A 20,820-nucleotide genomic window follows, 5' to 3' on the forward strand; every position below is an offset into this window, starting at 1 on the left:
AATGACATTAGATAGTAGGTATGAATAAACTATTAATCAAACAATTTAAATCAAGAGTATTGATGCAGACCGTGATCGTATTACATTGTAATTCCAATTACCTAAGTTATGGGTACTTGATTGAGTATGTTAATATTGATTAAATTAATTAATCAATTAACGTCGTATTTAGCTTTAAAAGTGAGTTTCATGAGTCTAGGCCTATTGGGCTTTGATCTATTGGGATTGTAAACCAAGTTGCACTTGACAACTTAAGTGAGAAAGCCCAAAAGACGCAAGGAACCTATTAGATTTGGAAGTTTCTTACATATTTATCAACTCAATTCGAAACGACACGAAAATAACAAGTTTTAGGTTGACACATTAACTAATAGAATCGTTATTAGGTCACACATTAAAAACATAATAAGTTTACCCGCGAGTAAACTCATTTCAATCCACTAAGAAAAAAGTTAGTTTGATACTTTTAAACTACTAAAATACTTTGCTACAATAGTTATAGTACTTAATCTCACATAAGTGTGAGGTTAAAAAAAATTCATTAAAAATACCAAAGCACATTAAAATTCATAATAATTAATTTACAAGTGTAGAAATGTGAAGAAAAAAAATATGCAAATGTTTGTGATCGCACCTTCTACACTTTGAAGATGGGTACAACTTGTTTGGATTTTTAATATCCTACATAAGGGAGTTCAAAATAAATAAAAATTCACAATACTTAATGTAAATGTATGAAAAATATGAAAAGAATATATAAATGCTCGTAATTACATCTTCTACGGTTAAACAATGACTAAACCGTCATTTAGATTTTTAATACCCTCCAAACCCTCGACAAGATGGTTTTGCATATTAAGCCCGCATATAGTGTTTGCAAAAGAAAAGAGACTCGGCCCGTTACGCTACATCCACTCTGACCCACTCTGACCGCCTATTTTGATTCTGCTGGCCCATTAATTCTTCCCTCCCTCCACCACCCACCTCCTCCTTCCCTCAAACGGAACTCCGTTTCCAAAAGCAGTGAAGGAGAGTGGCTTCATGCAAGGGCTTTCTCCGACCACCCGTTCCGGCAGTTCTGAACCGGAAGACTTGACTAAAACCGGTAATTTTCACCGTTCTTTGGATTTACATTCTCTGTTTTTACCACCTCCGTGTTGAATTCACCAGTTTTGCTGCCCAATTTGCCTTGTGTTTTAGATAAGAGAAGTAAAGGAAGTAGACGATATGTTCCGCAGAAGAATTCCGTGGCGTATGCATTGTTAATCACACTTTACCGGTAATCTGGACTTGTATTTAACTGTTTTTTTTTTTTTTTTTTTAATTTTTTGTGGATATTTTTTGTCATATTTTTGGAAGTAGGCGTTAGTAATGATTAGTTTTTCTCAGGGGACTTGAAAATGGGAATGAATTTATGCGTAAACATGAGCTTATCGATGCAGCTGAAGCGAGTGGACTTTCTCGTGTGCCTATTATGTATATTAATTTGGCAGTTAAATTATTTTTTGTTTGTAATTTGTGCTTAATTTTGGGATGTTTGTGATGTTTTGAGACTTGGGTTGTGTGTTGTTAGGCCAGAGATGGGAAAGGGAAAACCAGGAGGTCCAGGACACTTTGCAGGTTCTGGAAGGGAATGGTATAGTGGATGGTCCTGCATGAAGACATTGGTAACCAAAGGCCTAGTTACAAAATCAAGCTGCCCAGCAAAGTATGGCTTTTGTTTCTGCATTTGCTTCTCGTGTTTTTGTGCTACTGAGGATTTATATATTTATTATGTATTTTTTTCTGCCTCTGAACTTGTTAATTTGAATGGTAAAATAGGCCACACTGGTTTTGTGAAAACTGAAAATGAACTATTTATAAAACAATCATCATTTACAAATTATACAGTACAAAAGATCTACTTTGACGTGGAATTCATAGAACCTTTGTTCTTTATAGAAGAATGCCTTGTGAACAGGAACATGGGTAAATGTTTGCATTCTAGGTAAATGGCATTTAAGCTGAATGTAATTTTAAGCAAAATATATGATTACCAGCTGCAAACCTTGTTTTTTATGGTTAGTTTCGACATGAGCTAGTACTTGCCTGAAGCAAATGCTGAAAAATCTTATGTATTCTGGCAATCAATTCTTATAAATTTACAAGTTGTCTAGTTGCACTTGGATTGCGTTTGTAACAGCAGATGTGTAATGCACGTTGCAAATGTAGGTACATGCTTACTGAAGAAGGTCAAGAAGCTGCACATGAATGTCTAACCAGGTCTGGTATGGCAGGTCCTGTCAGAAAAACTGCTAATGCCAAAGTGCCTTCTGTTCTGGATGTGGACACTACTTCACATCAGGAGCTTGATCATTCTGACTCAGGGGAAGAGGTCATATTGTTATCAACTAATGTGAGTAGGAAGAAGAATTTGCTTGATATTCCAGAGGAATACATCGGGAAGGTATATGTCTAACTAGCTTCTAAATATTTACTTGAACAGTTGGTCTTTTTGACGTATCATGTTAGATTGGAAGTGTCAAAATAGCACCTATACAGAGTTTTACAACAACCACAATTTAGGAGTCACAAGTTAAATTCTGGTTATATATTTGCAAGAGTGTAGTGAATTCTTATAGCACCTTTTTTCTTGGATTTGAAAGTCACCTTTTTCCAGTATTGTTGAGCACAGCTGATATACTGTTAATATGTTGCTAATTGACTTATTGGGTTTTTAGAGTTCTCCTGTGCCAAAGTCTACTTTGGATGGTTTCAAAGCCAGTCGGAATGTTTTCTTGTTGCCACCTCTAAGCTCTGGGGAGAGATTTGAAGATGCATATGATGTTATCTTGGTTTTGGATGATCGAGAGCAATTTGCCACTAGGGGGTCAGTAGCTTATTATTTTTTTCTTCTGCTGTTTCCTTTTATGATGAAGCTAGTCAATGGTACTTTTTGTTCTTTCTTGACATGGACAGAGTTTTGGGGTTAAAAATAGTCAGCAACATGAATGGTCCTTGCATACATGCTCTCTTTAGATCTCATAGCTAGTCACTATCCATATTTCTGGGGTAGGGTTGGCAATAATGCAGGAACTAGTTTTCCATCTCCATGCCCCACCTTCACCGCTATTACTTATCCCCATCCTTGCCCCCCTCCTTGTCACAGAGGGTGCGTTGATTGCTTGTTCCCACCTTGCCTAATTATTAATTTCCCCATTTTCACCTTGTATCCGTATCCCCATATCTGAACAACAAACAAACGGAAAACAAAACACCAAATGGATGAAAATTGATTCAATCAAGTAATTGTTAATATGGCACTTAGTGGGATAAGGCTTTGTTGTTGTTGTTTTCTTATTCTTTTACTATGTTCAATGGTAGTGTTCCCTCCTATTATTTGTCCATTGTTCTACTAGTGCTTTTAGAATTGTGGCTGATAGTATATATTGTGTCTAGATCGCGGCCTGGAAGAATTATTGAGAATGTTCGCACTCAATTCAAAATCAAAATAGAGGTCAGTTTTTTTTCACTCTTTTGTATGCTAGTTCTTCTAACGGGTTCGTACATTAACTAGAAGTAGAATGTGTAGCATTGGTTATCATTTTAGATTCTTTATTATTGGTTTTTCAAAATAGGTTGACTTTTAAGACAGCTTGTTGTTACCTTGTTTGTATAGTTATTCATCTGCTTCATGTTTGAGTCAGGTGGAACGGTTAAATACAATGGAAATTATTCTTGTATCCCTCTTTATTATGACTTATGAGCTAGTAATTTATGAATTGGCACAGTGGGATTCTGTGCAGGTACCCTGTTGACCTTTTTGGAAAAGTATATACCTTCAGAAATACCTGTAATATTATTGTAACTGTATTATTAATGCATTCATGTTTGTTTATCCTGGACCTTTTGGTTTGCAGCTACCCGCATCAATGCTGTGGTTACCCTGAATTTAGTGTATTTTATAAAACAAACTGAGACATTCTTGCAACTGGGGCTCATTTTGATCTTTTCCCTACCCTCTATAAAGCAAGAAACCCACCATGGGATTTCAGTTTTTCCTCTATGAAGCACTCAACTGATTTAATCCGTTCAGCCTTGGTTAAATAGGGCATAAGCTCATCAGTTTCACTTTCACCGTACTGGGACTATCTTAGTAGTTTAAGTAGCTAGCATAGGACTCAACTGCCCTATTTGTTGCTGCTTTGCAAATAGTTTTACATGGTTCTCTTGTTACTTTTCAACACAAAGTGATAAACTCAAGCACATTATTTCGCATTTTCTATTCCATTCTACTTTTTGTTTTAACCTTTTGGTATGTCTCCACTTGCGAAATCCAAAGGCCAATTTCTGAATTTGAGTATGTTACTCATAAACTTCAGTTTTGATTCTAAGAAATTTCTTAATAATTATTTGGCTCTGAAACCTTGCTGCTCTTGTTAAAAACGTTTTGGGTCGGTCACAGTGTTCCTCATGTGTTTGCTATTTCAAGTATCAAGTTGTTGCGATTGACCTAAACGGCATCATAAGACTATTTTTGATAAATTCAAAAAGAGAAATTATAGTGTAGGTACTAGCAGCCGGCATTTCTGAGTGGTTGTCTGGTCCACTAAAATTTTGCCATTTGTACAGTTTTAGAATATAATAGTAATGTTTCCAGCCATTATTTTACTATGTAAATAATTGTGGCTTATGGTAGTGAAAGTTAATTCCTTATATTTGTTCCTGTTGCAATATATTTTCTTCTAGCTGTGAAACTGTATTTAACAATCTGACTCTTCTATAGGTTAGGAGGTTACCAGTTGGAGATGGAATCTGGATAGCTCGCCATAAACATCTTCAGAACGAATATGTACTTGATTTTATAGTTGAGAGGAAGAAAGTTGACGATTTGCGCTGTTCAATCAGAGATAACCGTTACAAGGACCAAAAACTGAGGCTTTTGGTATTGATTCTTAAGACTCATGGGTTTATCTTTATTAACTATACAAAAATTTGCTATTATATGTTAATACATACTGTTTTACAATTGTTTCAGCATAAACTAAGCTGTTCCTTTACATGCTTAGTATCAAGCTATTTTATTGTGGAAACCTGGTTTCTCCTGTAATATACCTTTGCCTTTTAATATCTGCTTTCACTGCATTTAATTGGAAAATGTTGAATTACTGACCTTAAATGTTACAGCATGAAATACCTAAGTAAAAACCTGAAACATATTCCTATCAGTTGTTGCTCATATCCTTTTTCCTCCCATTACTATGGATATTATAAATTGAACGTCACATGATTGTCCCTTACTAAGGATTAATATTTAAAACATTTTGTCCGTGCTCATTTCATTGCTTAAGTATCTAGGATGAACGATCATGTATCTCCTATAAAATGTATTACCCAGGCAAGGAATTTGGTGGCTGCAGTTTTAGGCCAGATGCACTTGTGATTGTGGCATTCTGGGTGCATACTGCACATCTTAGTGCTTATTTCCCCAGTCTAAATTGACAGTGTTTTTTGGTAGGTATTGGCAATAAACGTTCATTTTTTTTTTTTAATTGAAAGTAAATAAATCAAAAGTTTGTATGCATCAAAAACTTGTCTGAAGAAACAACGTAAATGATTGAAGCATTCTCTAGTTTAGAGAAAACAATTGGGAGTTTTGAGCAAGAATAAAGTAGCATTCTCTTGGGTAGTTTTTGTTATGGACTTCATACATTGTGTTTAATAGCTTAGTGAAACAGTGGTTTCCTTTTACATATGAATTTATTGCCACTTCCCAGAGTCCTCATTCCAGACTCACTGACACCAACCAGGTTGGGTTGTTTAGGCTGTCACACCTGTTTTCTGGCATTACCGAACAGAACCGTAGCCGATGGTGGCAGCGGTTCTTTTGGCAGTTGAGTGGTGGGGGTGGGCCATACCAAATTCCCCCCACCCCTAACAAGGAGTACTATTTGGTTTAGCAGTGCTTATGAATGCTGAATTTTCTGATTTATTTAGTTACTTGGCAGAGTAAATTTGTTGAGCTTGAGTTTTCACGTTTGCTGAATTATGGTTTTCCTGACTTTGTTGTAGTGATATTAATACCTTGTTTTGCATTATACTTCGGATACTAAAGGGAAACATGTTTGGACAGTAAAACCTCTATGTAGTCATAATGTCGGGACCAAACCAATTATATTACTTTAGGGAGGTTATTACTTAATAGAGTTATAGTTCAAAAAAAATATTTTTTGACTTAGTTACCCTTAATGAATCTTGTATGGATACAAAGAAGCACATTAGTAGTAAAGCGTATGAATTTCCAGGATAAAGCATTAGAAAAAGAAAGACACCTAATCTCTAAAATATTTAATTTCATCTTAAATTTTTATTGTAAAAATATAGCTTTTTTTTTTGTTTTTACATTGACAATTATTACTATGTGGAGTTAAGTTTCTTAAGACAGGACCTAGAAAAACCATATTACAATATGGAGTTTATTCTTACATTTAACTGGCCCAAGTTAGGACCGTATTTTTTTTATGACTACATGGAGGTTATTCCTTTATAGAGTACCACTATAGTGAGGTTTTACAAGGCCCAAATTATCACACCATAATTTTAAACATTTGGATTATATATTTAGCCCCTAAACCTTGGTTTGAAGCACTTGAATGATCCTGACCTTGTGTTTATGCAAGGTATGATTCACTCCATGGCAGTGAAGTGAATGACCAAAATTGATTGCAGATGCCTTCCTTTGGATCTTCATTATATATGAAAACTAATGAGAACGTACAAAGGTTGATTTGTATTAGTCTGTCATTGATTTGCTTGTGGCACTTCATGTTCGGTTCTTTTGTCTCGCACTGTCTACTAGAGAGATTTGTTTGCTTCTAAAGATATTGTTTAGCTTTCCTGAGAACGTTGGGTGTTCAGTGTGAAATATATTATTTCATGTTTATTCTGACATATTTGCTCCTTCAATTGCATGTGGCAGAGATGTGGTCTTAAGAAGCTGATCTATCTTGTGGAAGGTGATCCAAATTGTTCTGAAGCAGCGGAAAGCATTAAAACAGCGTAAGCATTTTTGTGAATATTCTAGATGGCAACATTTCTTCCTTCTTGACTATTCCATTTAAGGAAAATCATTTCTAAACTAAGAAAGTAAACCTCTTATTTTTATAAGTCATCAATAGAATACTGCTGAGTTTTCTTTTACCTTCTGTTTCCGTATGATCTACATCGGTGTAGTTCTGGTTTTCAAAGACCACAACCCCGCCAAAATATTCTCGTACTGTTCACAGACCTTTAAAAGGCTCAAATTAATTCTTCCATATCAAAAAGTCCCTAAATCAAACCTTAGTTTCTGCACTTTTGAAACCCTAATTTGTAGCCACTGCTGTTCAAGGTCTTCGGAAAGAATGCCCAATATCAAACCTCCTTGCTGCCTTATATATCTGTATTATCAAACAGGAAATCTAGTCCCTCCAAACCTGTAGTCTGAGTTGTCTTTCGTATAATAATTATGGTCATTGAAGTAGGGTTAATTTTGAAGGATAAACTAGAAAAAGATGGCATATTCTTACTATCTCTGGTTTCGATTAAAGGTTCTGTAGTATATACTTTTAGTTAGCATGTTAAGAAAAACTAAAGAGATAAGAGATATTAGTTTTAAATTTTAATACACATCTGAGGATCCTATAATCCTGTTTTTTAGGTCATGTTCTCAATTTGCCAGTGCAGTTTTTAGGTACCCATGATGATTTTGCACTTCTCAAAACCCTTTGTGTGAGTGACTGAAAGTAAATCATATAATAATTCTTCTATTTATGTCCTAATGATTGCAAAAGAAACAATTATCATTTGGAATCCATCTTCAACAGTTATAGTTCTCATTTCATACAGCTGTTTCACAACTGAAATTTTGGAGGGATTCGATGTTCAAAGAACCAGTGGCTTGGCTGATACACTGAAGAAGTATGTTCATCTTACTCAAGCGATAACTCAGTATTACAAATCAGAGTATTTGGAGGAACAAAGTATGAATGCTGGGGTCTGCCCTTCTTTTGATGATTTTATCAAAAGGTGCCAAGACCTGGATAAAATGACAGTTAGTGACGTATTTGCCATTCAGCTCATGCAGGTATGAACTGTTTCTGAGAGAAAGGAATATCATCTCTTATTTGACAGTTAACGATGTCTTGGTTGGCTCTGATCCCTTAATATAACAATGTATGGGTTCATTTATGGATAGTGAAATGGAAAGAAATTAAATTCTGTGGGTTTGGCTTTTTCCTTTTTGCATGTATATCTAATATATACTGTCAACTTCGAGTTAGTGTCTGGAATTGTTTGATAAAGAATTTGGTAAATTACTCCAGAGCCATTTTTAACCAAATTTTATGATACGGTTTGGTGTAATTGCTTGGTTTGGACAACTAGGGCATTTCTAGTAACAGTGTGTTGAACAACGTCTACATTCATCTTGAATTATAAATGCAGGTACCCCAGGTAACTGAGGAAGTTGCCATAGCTGTTCTTGATTTGTACCCCACGCTTTTATCTCTTGCCCGTGCCTACTCTCAGCTTGTAAGTCCTCACTCCCTTGGTTGGAATTTGAAATGCAATAGTGAATACCTATCACCAAGCGTGCCGCCCTTGGTGCTTCGGTGTGCAACCCTTTTTCTGCTCATTACATTTCCCTCCTAAAACATTTTCTACTTTACGTTCATTAATTTGCAATCTTTTAAGATTTCTTGTAATCTTGTTAAAAATAAAAGAGTTTTAACGGTTGCTGGGTCATGACCGGATGGGACGGAGGGATTAAAGGTGGAAACAGAAATACTTTGTTTTCTTCTCTTAATTCCATTTCAGTTTGGTCTGATTACATTACCAAATAGCATTGATCTGTTTGTTTACTTATTTAACCTTGTTCTAACATTTTTTTTTCACTCAAATTTCTTCATTTCTTTGTAAATTGTAAATAGGAAGGCGACGTCGATGCACAGGAGAAGATGCTTAAAACGCAGAGTAACAACGTTGTCAATGCAGGTGCTAGTAAAAATATATTTCAACTCGTATGGGGAAATTGACTGTTTCTTGTCCTACGTCGTGAACGGACAATGAGTTTGACTAAGTCAGAAACTCATATGGGCATGATTGAGTCGTATTGTAAGCAAAATCAAGTCAAACTTTGTCCGCAAGTAATTTTAAGAGTCGCGTATCAGTTACGTGGTGGTTGTGTTTCCATTCAACGTCTTGCAATGTGGGTAAATGACGCGTTTTTTTATGTCATGGAGCTAGATTATAATATTTGAATACGTCTTATAGGGTTTTGAAATAAAACCTACATCCACTACTCCATCCTCCTCCTACATGGGCTGCCACGTGGATGAAAGTTTTATATATTGCCTTGTATTGTAAATGGAGGTGTGAATGCCGACATAAATACGCATGTGAATTTGAAGAATGAAAGTTAAAAGAGGTTTGGTATTTACTATTTGGATGTACAGAATTTCAACATTCAATATTGGACGTTTGCATGGTAAGTGTTCTATATAAAGAGCATATGCAATGTTTGACAAACATTATAAGAGAAACATACGGAGGAAATACCATAGAGCTAGATTAGATAGATGGGGAGAAAAATATTAAAGTTATTTTTGTACTTTTATTATTTTAAATAATAAAAGAAAGTATTACTGTTATCTCGAGAACATAGATATACTTGCTGAATTTCGTAAACATTATATTTTGTTTACTTTATGTTCTATAACACATATATCCTCAATTTCGTAACATCTTCTTCTTGTGTTTATACAATATATAGCCGCGTAGCCGGCTGAATTTGACACTTTCGTCGATTAACGGATAGACTATAAGGTAGAAAAATCAATGTTTGCGTTCGGAATTAAGACATAATGATTTTGAATAAGACGGTGATTAACATTCCTGATATCTCTCTCTGTCGTTTTCCCCCTTCACTTTTACAGTTGGACACGGATTTACACTGAAACTCAAACCACCGCCTCGCACATCTCACCATCAATAATTCTCCACCCCAAATTTAACGCTGAAACAAACAGTAAAAATCTGTGAATCCATGAGGGCAAGTCCAGCGGCTAGCAGAAAGGCAGTTGCCAGGCCTTGCGCCCCCCTGCATGGAGCGACGTCAGCGTGACATCAGCGAGCGCACATAAGCCCCGCGACGAGAAATTAAATCAGTGGCCAACTGCTCTCTCCTGGAGTCGGTATCTCGGGCGCGGATCGCGAATGTCTTGGTCCCCTGCAGGTCGTAATTGACGAGAGAGTCGAGAGTGGTGGAAGGAAATTGGGTGGTGGGAGGTCAGCAAATTGGGTAGGTTCGGTAAGGAGCAGATCAAGAGTGTTTTTTGGGAAGAGAATCCTCTCTTGACCTCATGATGGGGATTATTCTGATCATGAAATCCAGATCGTTTAAATTTAATTCAATAGTTGTAATTATTATAATTTTTTTAAAAATTTTTTGTTTAGAACCGTTGGATTAAATTTTAACCATCCAGATTTTTCGATCAGAAAGATCCTCAATCCTAAGCCGAGGAGAGGATCCTCTTCCTCTTTCTTGGGGTTGGACTACTTCAAAAAGTATATATATTTAATCTCCCTTGTCCTTTTCAAACTGTTGCACTTGCTCCCACCCGCCCAAGACTTTCATCGTTTACTTCTCCGTCTTCCGGAAAAATCAACGAAAATAATGAAAATGTTTTAAAAATTTTAAATTTTAATAATAATAATAAAATATAAAATAAAATAAATAGTATCATATTCAATATTTTAATGTAAAAAAATAAAATTTTTAAAGTAAAAATATAATTTTTTATTAAAATAAACAGTAATACAAATTTGTTTTTGTTTGTTAAAACTCCTAAAAATCAAATCCCGACCACTTTTCTAAATTCCAAATACGACCCATTGATTCCGCACCCAAATGATTCAATCACCTCCAATTTCCACAAAAACCCACCAAATTTATAAACCCACCACCATGCTGCTCCTCCAAACCCAAATCCCTAAACCTCGCCTTCATGGCCTCCCTGCTCTTCCTCTCTCTCCTCTCCCTCACTCTCTTCCTCTCCCTCTCCTCCGCCTCACGCCACCGCTCCATCTCCCCCCAACCCCAGATCCAGCTAGCCTGCAAGGCCACACGCTTCCCCGACGCGTGCCAAGCCTCGCTGAGCAAGCTCGTCACTGACCCAAACGCCACCCCTCTCGAGACTATCCATTCGGCCGTCAAGGTCTCTGATGACGGCCTCAAGACCGCGCAGGGCATGGTCCACACTATCCTGGACTCGTCCGCGGGGAACATAAACCGCACCACCGCCGCGAAAAACTGCCTCGACGTCCTCGCCAACTCCCGGTACCGAATTTCCCTCACCACCGATGGATTGTCAAGTGGTCGCGTTAAAAACGCACGTGCCTCCATGAGTGCCGCGTTGCTCTACCAATACGACTGCTGGTCGGCTCTCAAGTACGCAAACGACACCCAGATGGTCAACAAGACGATGTCGTTTCTCGACTCGCTGATCGGAAAATCCAGCAACGCGCTCGGCATGATTTGGTCGTACGACAACTTCGGAAATGACACTAAGAAGTGGGGGCCGCCGAAAACAGAGCGGGACGGGTTCTGGGAGCGGGTCCCGGGCGGTGGGTCCGACCAGGGATTTCGGGGCGGGATTCCGTCGGGTTTAAAGGCGGACGTGACGGTGTGCAAGGGGAATTCGTGTGATTACAAGACGGTGCAGGAGGCTGTCAATGCCGCGCCGGATAACGCGGGAGATAAGAGGTTCGTGATTGGGATAAAGGCTGGGGTTTACGAGGAGACCGTGGGGGTGCCCTTAGAGAAGCGGAACGTGGTGTTCTTGGGAGATGGGATGGGCAAAACGGTCATTACAGGGTCGTTGAATGTGGGCCAGCCCGGAATTTCTACCTACAATACTGCCACCATCGGTACGTTTACCACGCGTCATTTTTTGGTTTTTTTAATTTTCTTTTTAATTTTTTTTACCTGCCGTCCGTGGGTATTTAGTTTTTTCAGATTTTTGTAATATGACGTCACATTTGGTTAGTTAAAAAATGCATGGTGGATCACACTTATAAGACGCGTTTGGTACGTGGCGTGGGACATAGCACAATTGGTCTGAACACGCTCGTCCAATTCCGTTTTGTCCCGAACATGGCATACCAACTATAGCACGGAACCTCTGTTTCGTCCCATTCATCCCATTTCATCCCGTCTACGTACCAAACCCTCCCTTATGGTGTGACCCCTCACCCACGTAATCTCAGAAGTTGAGGTCGAGGATGAGGATGGGTGCTGTAATTGCTGATTGTTCGTCAATCTTATATGTATCGCAGGAGTTAATGGTGATGGGTTCATGGCAAGTGGTCTCACGGTCCAGAACACAGCAGGTCCCGACGCCCACCAAGCAGTTGCTTTCAGATCAGACAGCGATCTCTCCGTAATCGAAAACTGCGAATTCGTAGGCAATCAGGACACTCTCTATGCTCATGCCAACCGACAATTCTACAAGTCGTGCACCATCCAAGGCAATGTGGATTTCATCTTCGGAAACTCTGCTTCCATCTTCCAAGACTGCACCATCCTTGTTCGTCCTAGACAGCTCGAACCCGAGAAGGGCGAAGACAATACAGTCACAGCCCATGGAAGAACAGACCCCGGGCAGTCAACGGGCTTTGTATTTGAAAACTGCTTGATCAATGGCACGGAAGAATACATGAAGTTGTATCGGAGCAAGCCGCAGGTGCACAAGAACTACTTGGGGAGGCCGTGGAAGGAGTACTCGAGGACGGTTTTCATAAACTCGAGCATGGAAGCTCTTGTTGCACCGCAAGGGTGGATGCCTTGGGATGGGGATTTTGCTTTGAAAACCCTTTTCTATGGAGAATTCGGGAATTCCGGCGCGGGTTCTGATTTGTCCCAGAGAGTGAAATGGAGCAGCAAGATCCCACCCGAGCATGTTAATACGTATTCTCTGCAGAATTTTATCGACGGAGATGAGTGGATTAAAACATGAAATATCAGCGGGATTTTAAATTCCACTTAAATGATTTTCTTTTCTTTTAATGAAGAAAAATCATATCATTTAAGATATATATATAGATTATATTAATACATTTCATAAAACTGACACAATATAAACGTACCAATCAACTATGTTTATGGAATTAAACGTACTAAAATTGAAAATAAACGTACCAAAATTGAAAATCAATGTACCAATATTGGATATAAACGTGCCTATCAAATATACGTACCAAAATCAGAAATCAATAATAACCTATACATGCACTTGGAAATCAATGTATCAATATTAGAAATAAAAGTAGTGATCAAATAAACGTACTAAAATTGAAAATCGACAATGGTCTATACGTAACATGTTGCACTTAAACCTAACAATAATGATACATAATAGACTGTTGTTGATTTCCGATTTTGGCATGTTTATTTCCAAAGTCATTTGGCATTTCTTCATCAAATTTTGAACATCTTTGTAATCATTCTTATATTGATTCAACAATGTTCCTTGTAATATTATCCCAAACTAATCTGTGATAGGTATGGTTTTAAAATCCGTTTGAGTGGCCTCGTTGTAAGTTTACTTTCCCTTTAAAAAAATAATAATAAGTTCAATAGCAATTAGCGAAGATATTTTTCATTGTGATCGAAACACACTTAGTGCATCACGTGTTTTTATACAAGTGGTTGAAAATTTTATTTTTTAAGTTAGTAACATTTTAGCACATATATTCTAACATTTATACAATAACACGTAATATATTATCCTGTATTTTGGCCGCCCTAAAAAATCTATCCAAGGCCTGACCCTTCACTCACTGTAGAACTGGTCATGGCCGAAGCCGTTGACTTAACAGTGAAACAGGTCATTCCCTTCCTCCAATCAAAGAAGCTGCAATCTGCAACTGAAATTATTTTCTTATCCATCCCAAAAATAAATAAAACCAACAAAAAAATCAGCAACAAACCAAAATCCCGACATATCACATGAATTTCCAAATCCTTTACTATATTTGACCTATCCATGCCGCCCTCCTTATTTAAACCTCCATGGCAATGGCAACGGCAACGCTGTGCATCTTCTTCTTCTCCCCGCAAAACCAAATTCCTCCTCCTCATGGCTTCCCTCTTCCTCTCTCTCCTCTTCCTCACTCTCTACCTCTCTCTATCCTCCGCCTCTCACCACCACCAGCAGCCCACATCCCCCCTGCCTCAGATCGAGCAAGCCTGCAAAGCCACGCGCTTCCCCGACGCGTGTCAAGCCTCCCTCACCAACCTCGTCACTGACCCCAGCACCACCCCCGTCCAGACCATCCAATTCGCCGTCCAACTCTCCGGCGACGGCATCGAGACGGCGCAGGGAATGGTCAAGACTATCCTGGACTCCTCCGCGGGCAACCTAAACCGCACGACCGCCGCGAATAACTGCCTCGAAATCCTCGCTAACTCCCTGTACCGAATTTCTCTCGCCACCGATAGTCTCTCACGCGGTAAAATTAAAAACGCGCGTGCCTCCATGAGCTCCGCGTTGCTCTACCAGTACGGCTGCTGGTCGGGGCTCAAGTACGCCAACGACACCAACATGGTCAACGAGACGATATCGTTTCTCGACAGTTTGATCGCCAAATCCAGCAACGCGCTCGGCATGATGGCCTCGTACGACAACTTCGGTAACGACACAAAAATATGGGCCCCGCCCAAGACGGAGCGAGACGGGTTCTGGGAGCGGCTGGAGCACGGAGGTCCCGACCCGGGATTTCGGGCCGGGATGCCGTCGGGTTTAACGGCGAACGTGACGGTGTGCAAGGAGAAATTATGTGATTACAGGACGGTGCAGGAGGCGGTGAATGCCGCACCGGATAACGCCGGAAACGAGAGGTTCGTGATTGGGATAAAGGCTGGGGTGTACGAAGAGACCGTGAGGGTGCCCTTAGAGAAGCGGAACGTGGTGTTTTTGGGGGACGGGATGGGTAAAACAGTCATTACCGGGTCGTTGAACGTGGGCCAGCCTGGAATTTCCACATACAACACTGCCACCGTCGGTAGGTATTTTTATTTATTTTTCTGTTTTTCAGAAATTATCGTAAATATTGTTTTTGTTTGATAATTGGAATACTATTACGTCACAACTTGGCGGTGAAGAGTGCATTGCCATTGTCATGTAGAGTACGGGGAATTAGGCGCATGCGGTATGGGTAGTAGCTTTACCCACAAGTAAATGGAACTCGCTCTATGAGATACGTTTTCATCGCTAACGTTTTCAGTAAATATGATACAAGTAATGTTACTTGACGTATAGAATTATAGCTAGTACCTTACTGCTTATCGCATTTCGTATTACTACCGCGTTTTGTTGGACAACGTCTTTATCAGAATATGTTTCCTTCTCATTTAAGCAACAATACCTAGTTTCGCATCACTTGTTCTATAATTTTTCATGTCATTGAATCATAATTATCTTGCATTATTTTATTAATTTGTTGATGTATGTGACAGGGGTTGTTGGTGATGGGTTCATGGCAAGCGGACTGACAATCCAAAACACAGCAGGTCCCGACACCCACCAAGCAGTTGCTTTCCGATCAGACAGCGACCTCTCCGTGATCGAAAACTGCGAATTCATAGGCAATCAAGACACCCTCTACGCACAAGGCAACCGCCAGTTCTACAAATCATGCACCATCCAAGGCAACGTCGATTTCATCTTCGGAAACTCAGCTTCCATCTTCCAAGATTGCACCATCCTCCTCCGTCCACGGCAACTCCAACCCGAGAAAGGCGAAAACAATGCCGTCACAGCCCACGGAAGAACAGACCCTGCGATGACAACGGGTTTCGTGTTTCGAAACTGCTCGATCAACGGCACGGAAGAGTACATGAAGTTGTACCGGAGCAAGCCGGAGGTGCACAAGAACTACTTGGGAAGGCCGTGGAAGGAGTATTCGAGGACGGTTTTTATAAACTGCAGTATGGAAGCTCTTATTACACCCCAAGGGTGGATGCCTTGGAGTGGGGATTTTGCTCTCAACACCCTTTTTTATGGGGAGTTTGGGAATTCTGGACCGGGTTCTGATTTGTCCCAGAGATGGAACTGGACCAGCAAAATCCCATCTGAACATGTTAATGCGTATTCTGTGCAGAATTTTATTCAGGGAGATGAGTGGATGTCAACTTGAAATATTATTATAGGCTATTTTTAATTATGAATATTAATGGGAAATAATTTTTATACACTACATTTTATAAACAGTTTAAATTATTTAATTCAAAAGCTGTTTGTTAAAAAAAAAAAAAAAAAAATTAGATGAGAGTGATTGCAATACAAAAATGAGCAATTGTAGAGTAAAAATTAGATGAGTTCCACAATTAATAAGTAGAACTCACCTTTATCAAACTCACACCATTGATACCTAACAATTGTGTTACAAGAATCAAACTCAAGGTGATAAATTCTAACACATAAAAGTTAAACTCGCTCGAACCACTGTGAAAGGCCTTAGATAACAACACATACTTAAGTGGAATGGAATTATACAAGGATTTGATTGGTTGACACATTGAAGTGTACACATGCTTTTATGAAATCAAAGATGTTCGATTGATTTTCCTCAAAAAAGAAAGAAAAAACAAGTATTCAGAGTATTATTTGCAGTGGAAGTTTGCTGAGCCTGTAGTCCAAGAGGCCTTGTGTGGCTTGGATAGAGTTGTTTCCTGACTCGATACATGTAAATCTCGTTTGATTCCTTGTGGAGCCCCCTTTCCGAACAACCGGGAAACCTCTGTGTAAACCTACCAACCAACGCCATTGCCGGTCTCTTATGCCATCCACATTCGATTTCCATCTCCCATAAAACTCCATCGTTGACTTTGATCGGTGTGGACCGAGTGATAAGCCTCTCAAGTGATTCACTTGCAATATCGCACAATAATGCGATATAAACAACGTATCTAAAGCACGCCTTGTTATATGCCCGTAAACCTCCTCGAGTGATAAACCACATCAGCCTGATGAAGAACTAAGATGAGAATCCTATCATTTCAAATAAAAAAAAAAAAAGCCTAGAGTCATTCGAGTGTAAATATAAGGATAGAAGAAGATACGGGGAAGATATCTCACAGGAAGAAGCATTAAAACACCAATAGGAACAACTGATACTATGTCGGTCAGAGTTCTCTGTAGACCTTTGTTTTCTTTTTCTGTCAGTTCATCTCCATGAAAGACCCTTTTAAGCAACCCCATAGCGGCAACAACGTCAATAGCTAGCAATTGAGTTCCTTGCCACACATCCTGCTCATCATTTTTTAGAAGAAATAAAAATAATTAATGAGAAGGAAATTGGACTCTGTGAACAAGTCCACAGGAACAAATGTAAAACTAATAAAACTCATATTTTACAAAATGTAGGAGTCAACATAATTTTACAAAATGTAGGAGTCAACATCTTGCTTTGTGGTTTACGCAGAGGTTTCCAGTTGTTCGGAAAGGGGACTCTAGAAGGAATCAAGCACGAACCAGCACATATGGAAACAACTAAATCCACAACCAAACCAAAAAAGCAAATATCAAACTTTAAGTTTTATCTGTAAAAAAATACCAGGCCTACCTAACAAAGAATTGAGGGCAAGAAACTTTTGCTTGACCAAGTTTTGTAATTGCTGCATTTCATATCAGTGCAAGCATGAGGAGAGATGTGTCACTTGTGTTGCTAGACCCCTAGTGTGTTACCTTACTAGACCTGGAAGCAGATTGAAGCAGGATTAAATCTGTATAATCTTCAAATCCATCTAGAAAAATTATAAGACACATTAAACAATGGAGGATAACATACACATTAGTAGCAGCAGTAAAGCACAGTTCCCTTCAAATAATTAACAAAGGAAGTTACCACCACGGAACTTGCTTAGAGAGAAACCACTCATAAGATTCAGGTTGCTTGGCTGATAGTTGATCCCGGATTAAGCTCTCAAGGGAAGAAGATTGTCTTAATAAACTGCAATGATGCATTAATTAAACATATTGAAAATCTTAAACCAAATAAGAGGAAATCTTTGGGTTAATAAAATCTATAAGCAACCAAAGTGGATAGAAAGCACACAACAGTTGCATTTGAAACCTTTGAGTGAATAAAAACGCATAATTGAAATTTCAAAGTCCTCAGCGTAGTATTCCAAATCCAGAAAAACAAAGCAGATTACACATTTTCACTTTCATGCTAACAAATTAATCTACTTAATTTACGGTTCAAAAACAAAGGTTGTTGAAGCTGATACTGAAAACTTTATGGTCGCCTTATTACAATTGACTGTAAAAGGGATCAAATTTTGCCATTTTTATGGAAGTGAGGAATGGACCGCTCCTTAATTCATACACAGGACTACTCATACTTAAAGCCAAGTTTAGAATACATCCTTATTAGCAGCACTGGCAACATAGGAGATGACTGTTTGAATGGACTAGCTACAAAACTGATCAACTTCCACAAATGAACTCTTAAGTTTTGAAATATAAGTGGTGTATTACCTCCTTTGAACAAAAACGTTTATGTCTCTGTCTCTACCACCCATGCAATCTCACTTGAAGCTTGCAATAAGGAGTGTTGTAGAAGGCAGCCTCGGCAGCCTGGTTCCTTAAGCACCTACAAGCTAGGTGTAGAACTAAATCTTTTTTATCAATTCCAACTCCACGATGTAGACACCAAGGAAGATGGTGCGTCTCTCTATATACACTCCACTCCAGGCACTGCATAAGGAGAGTTTCCAAGAAGCTCAACCTTTTAAACTAAATAACTAATTCCGGGTATCTTTTTAATCCCTCGCTCTTCCATTTTGGTTCTCACAGCAGAAACATCAAACCATCGGCCTGTTGCTGCATAGATATCGGACAAGAGCACATAATTACCAGGATTTTGGGGTTCAAGCTCAAAAAGTCGATAAGCAACTAACTCTCCTAGCTCAGCATTGCAGTTTAGCTTACAGGCTGCTAGTAGTGCACCCCAAGCGCCAGCATGAGGCTTCTCATGCATTGATTTTAGAAGATCATAAGCTGCTTTTAACCGTCCTGACCGGCTAAGAAGACTAACTATACATGCATAATGATCAGGAGAGGGATTTAAATGGTACTTATGTCTCATTGATTCAAAGAAGTGCCAACCCTCCTCTACAAGCCCAGAGCGACTACAAACTGTCAGGATGACTGTAAAAGCAACCTCATCCGGAGCTAAACCTTCAGTTAGCATCTTATTGAAGAGGGAAACAGCCTGATCCCCTTGACCATTAATTGACAACCCTTGTATCATAGAACAGTACGAAATCAAATCCCGCTTAGGCATCTCTTCAAACAAACGTGTTGCTCTTTCCATATTCCCACACATTGCATTCATGTTAATCAGAGCTGCGAGAACATGAGCCTGACGAACATCAATGGAGCTCTGGCTCAGGTAAGAATCAACCCATTTAGCCACCTGCAAGCAACCCACTTGGGAACAAGCTGACATCAAGCTCACCATTATAAACTCGTCAGGCTTAACATTCTTCGTACTCATTTCTTGAAATATCTTTACAGCCTCGTTAGGTTGACCATTTTGAGCATACCCTGATATCAATGCTGACCACGTAACAATATCTTTATCCGAGCATTGCTCAAACAAAAATCTCGCAGACGCCATATCTCCACACTTGGCATATCCATCGATCATAGTAGTATAAGAAACCACATTCTTCTCAGGCATTTGATCAAAGATCCTCCTAGCATTGACCAAATCCCCCATCTTTACAAACCCACTAATAATCGCATTCCACGAAACTGCATTTCTCTGGGGCATCTGATCAAACAGCTTGTTGGCCTCCACCAAATCCCCAACACTAGCATACCCAACAACCATAGTCGTCCAAGAAACCACACTTCTCTCAGACATTCCATCAAACACCTTGCGAGCGCAAACAATCTCCCTGCATTTCCCGTACAAATCAATCAAACTGGTGCCTACAAACACATCCCCGTCAACTCCACACCTCACCGCCGACCCATGTATCGCCCTTCCTTCCCAGACCCTCCCCTCACTCGCACACGCCTTAAAGAGAGACGGGTACGTATACCTATCCGGAAGGCCCTCCTCCCTCTTCATCCGAACAAACAGAGAAACAATGCCCAAAAAACCAGACCTTTCGCAGTACCCTTTGATCAGACAGTTCCAGAGAAAGGTGTTGGGGCTGAGGACGCGGTCAAATACAGCGGTGGAGTAAGAGAGGGAAGCGAGAGCGTTGGAGAGGCAGATGAACTGGCTTACGAGGAAGCAATCTTGCTCCAAACCTTTACGGACAATGTGGGCGTGGATTTGTTCGAGATGGAATTGGGTTTTGCAGCCTTTGAGTAAGGATGCGATTGAAGGCAACAGAGAAGTGGGACGGCGGCTGTTGGGCGGAGCTAGCGATGAGTAGAGGCGGATTGTAGGCATGGGTCTCTCTCTATTGCAAATCCAATTACACCGTTAACTTTCCACGACTGGAATCTGCTACAAGGAACACATTCTCAGTTTCTCTAAAGACGTTATGGTACAATTCAATGGCCATGTAACAGCTGAGAGATAAAAATTGGAGGGAAAACTTGCTTGGTTGCCGAGAAAAACACCAAGAAAATGGTGACAAAGGCAGACAAAATATATTTTCCAACTTATTTGCCTCGGGCTTTAAAGGCGTACAACTTCCTAACGAAAACACAAGGAACAAGAAGATGACGAAAGCAATCATCACATGCAGACAATATAAGACGAGACAACCGCTTA

At 39.4% G+C, this 20,820-nt stretch overlaps 3 protein-coding genes and 1 pseudogene across 6 annotated transcripts; 3 read left to right on the forward strand and 1 right to left on the reverse strand.

Annotated features, from left to right (window-relative positions):
• The first annotated feature begins 884 nt into the window (after nucleotides 1-884).
• LOC137735434 (crossover junction endonuclease MUS81) lies at nucleotides 885-9,273 on the forward strand. 2 transcript variants are annotated; one of them, XM_068474857.2, is made up of 12 exons: nucleotides 885-1,105; nucleotides 1,201-1,279; nucleotides 1,390-1,476; nucleotides 1,574-1,708; nucleotides 2,212-2,446; nucleotides 2,721-2,869; nucleotides 3,439-3,496; nucleotides 4,766-4,924; nucleotides 6,959-7,038; nucleotides 7,867-8,104; nucleotides 8,464-8,550; nucleotides 8,949-9,273. In XM_068474857.2, the coding sequence occupies exons 1-12, from the start codon at nucleotides 1,042-1,044 to the stop codon at nucleotides 9,051-9,053; spliced, it is 1,476 nt and encodes a 491-aa protein (XP_068330958.2). In that variant the 5' UTR covers nucleotides 885-1,041; the 3' UTR covers nucleotides 9,054-9,273. The 2 variants fall into 2 exon arrangements, with proteins under 2 accessions (XP_068330958.2, XP_088554179.1); XM_088698053.1 differs by lacking the exon at nucleotides 1,390-1,476 and having other exon boundaries at nucleotides 917-1,105.
• Nucleotides 9,274-10,880: 1,607 nt separating this feature from the next.
• On the forward strand, nucleotides 10,881-13,111 carry LOC137733830 (putative pectinesterase/pectinesterase inhibitor 51). The gene is made up of 2 exons (XM_068473024.2): nucleotides 10,881-11,946; nucleotides 12,355-13,111. Exons 1-2 carry the CDS (start codon nucleotides 11,025-11,027, stop codon nucleotides 13,032-13,034), a joined length of 1,602 nt encoding a protein of 533 aa, XP_068329125.2. The 5' UTR covers nucleotides 10,881-11,024; the 3' UTR covers nucleotides 13,035-13,111.
• An 825-nt stretch (nucleotides 13,112-13,936) lies between these two features.
• Nucleotides 13,937-16,277, forward strand: LOC137733831 (putative pectinesterase/pectinesterase inhibitor 51). The gene is made up of 2 exons (XM_068473025.2): nucleotides 13,937-15,081; nucleotides 15,536-16,277. The coding sequence occupies exons 1-2, from the start codon at nucleotides 14,064-14,066 to the stop codon at nucleotides 16,213-16,215; spliced, it is 1,698 nt and encodes a 565-aa protein (XP_068329126.2). The 5' UTR covers nucleotides 13,937-14,063; the 3' UTR covers nucleotides 16,216-16,277.
• A 258-nt stretch (nucleotides 16,278-16,535) lies between these two features.
• On the reverse strand, nucleotides 16,536-20,744 carry LOC137735483 (putative pentatricopeptide repeat-containing protein At5g37570 pseudogene; annotated as a pseudogene). Of its 2 annotated transcripts, none has more exons than XR_015963874.1 (5): nucleotides 18,561-20,744; nucleotides 17,869-18,030; nucleotides 17,644-17,775; nucleotides 17,157-17,327; nucleotides 16,536-17,069 (listed from the first exon to the last, which is right to left on the reverse strand). The product of XR_015963874.1 is annotated as a putative pentatricopeptide repeat-containing protein At5g37570 pseudogene, transcript variant X1 (transcript). The 2 variants fall into 2 exon arrangements; XR_015963875.1 differs by having other exon boundaries at nucleotides 16,536-17,044; nucleotides 18,561-20,698.
• Nucleotides 20,745-20,820: the final 76 nt, after the last annotated feature.

This window comes from Pyrus communis, chromosome 7, assembly GCF_041283825.1.
Source record: "Pyrus communis isolate YQ-2024b chromosome 7, ASM4128382v1, whole genome shotgun sequence".
NCBI lineage: Eukaryota > Viridiplantae > Streptophyta > Magnoliopsida > Rosales > Rosaceae > Pyrus > Pyrus communis.

Excerpts from the sequence above, each read along its gene's own strand:
- LOC137735434 (XM_068474857.2), top strand. The coding sequence starts at position 1,042 with ATGCAAGGGCTTTCTCCGACCACCCGTTCCGGCAGTTCTGAACCGGAA. Across the intron at positions 1,106-1,200 it reads GGAAGACTTGACTAAAACCG|ATAAGAGAAGTAAAGGAAGT; the intron begins GTAATTTTCACC and ends CTTGTGTTTTAG. Across the intron at positions 1,477-1,573 it reads CTTTCTCGTGTGCCTATTAT|GCCAGAGATGGGAAAGGGAA; the intron begins GTATATTAATTT and ends GTGTGTTGTTAG.
- LOC137733830 (XM_068473024.2), top strand. The coding sequence starts at position 11,025 with ATGGCCTCCCTGCTCTTCCTCTCTCTCCTCTCCCTCACTCTCTTCCTC. Across the intron at positions 11,947-12,354 it reads CTACAATACTGCCACCATCG|GAGTTAATGGTGATGGGTTC; the intron begins GTACGTTTACCA and ends TATGTATCGCAG.
- LOC137733831 (XM_068473025.2), top strand. The coding sequence starts at position 14,064 with ATGCCGCCCTCCTTATTTAAACCTCCATGGCAATGGCAACGGCAACGC. Across the intron at positions 15,082-15,535 it reads ATACAACACTGCCACCGTCG|GGGTTGTTGGTGATGGGTTC; the intron begins GTAGGTATTTTT and ends TGTATGTGACAG.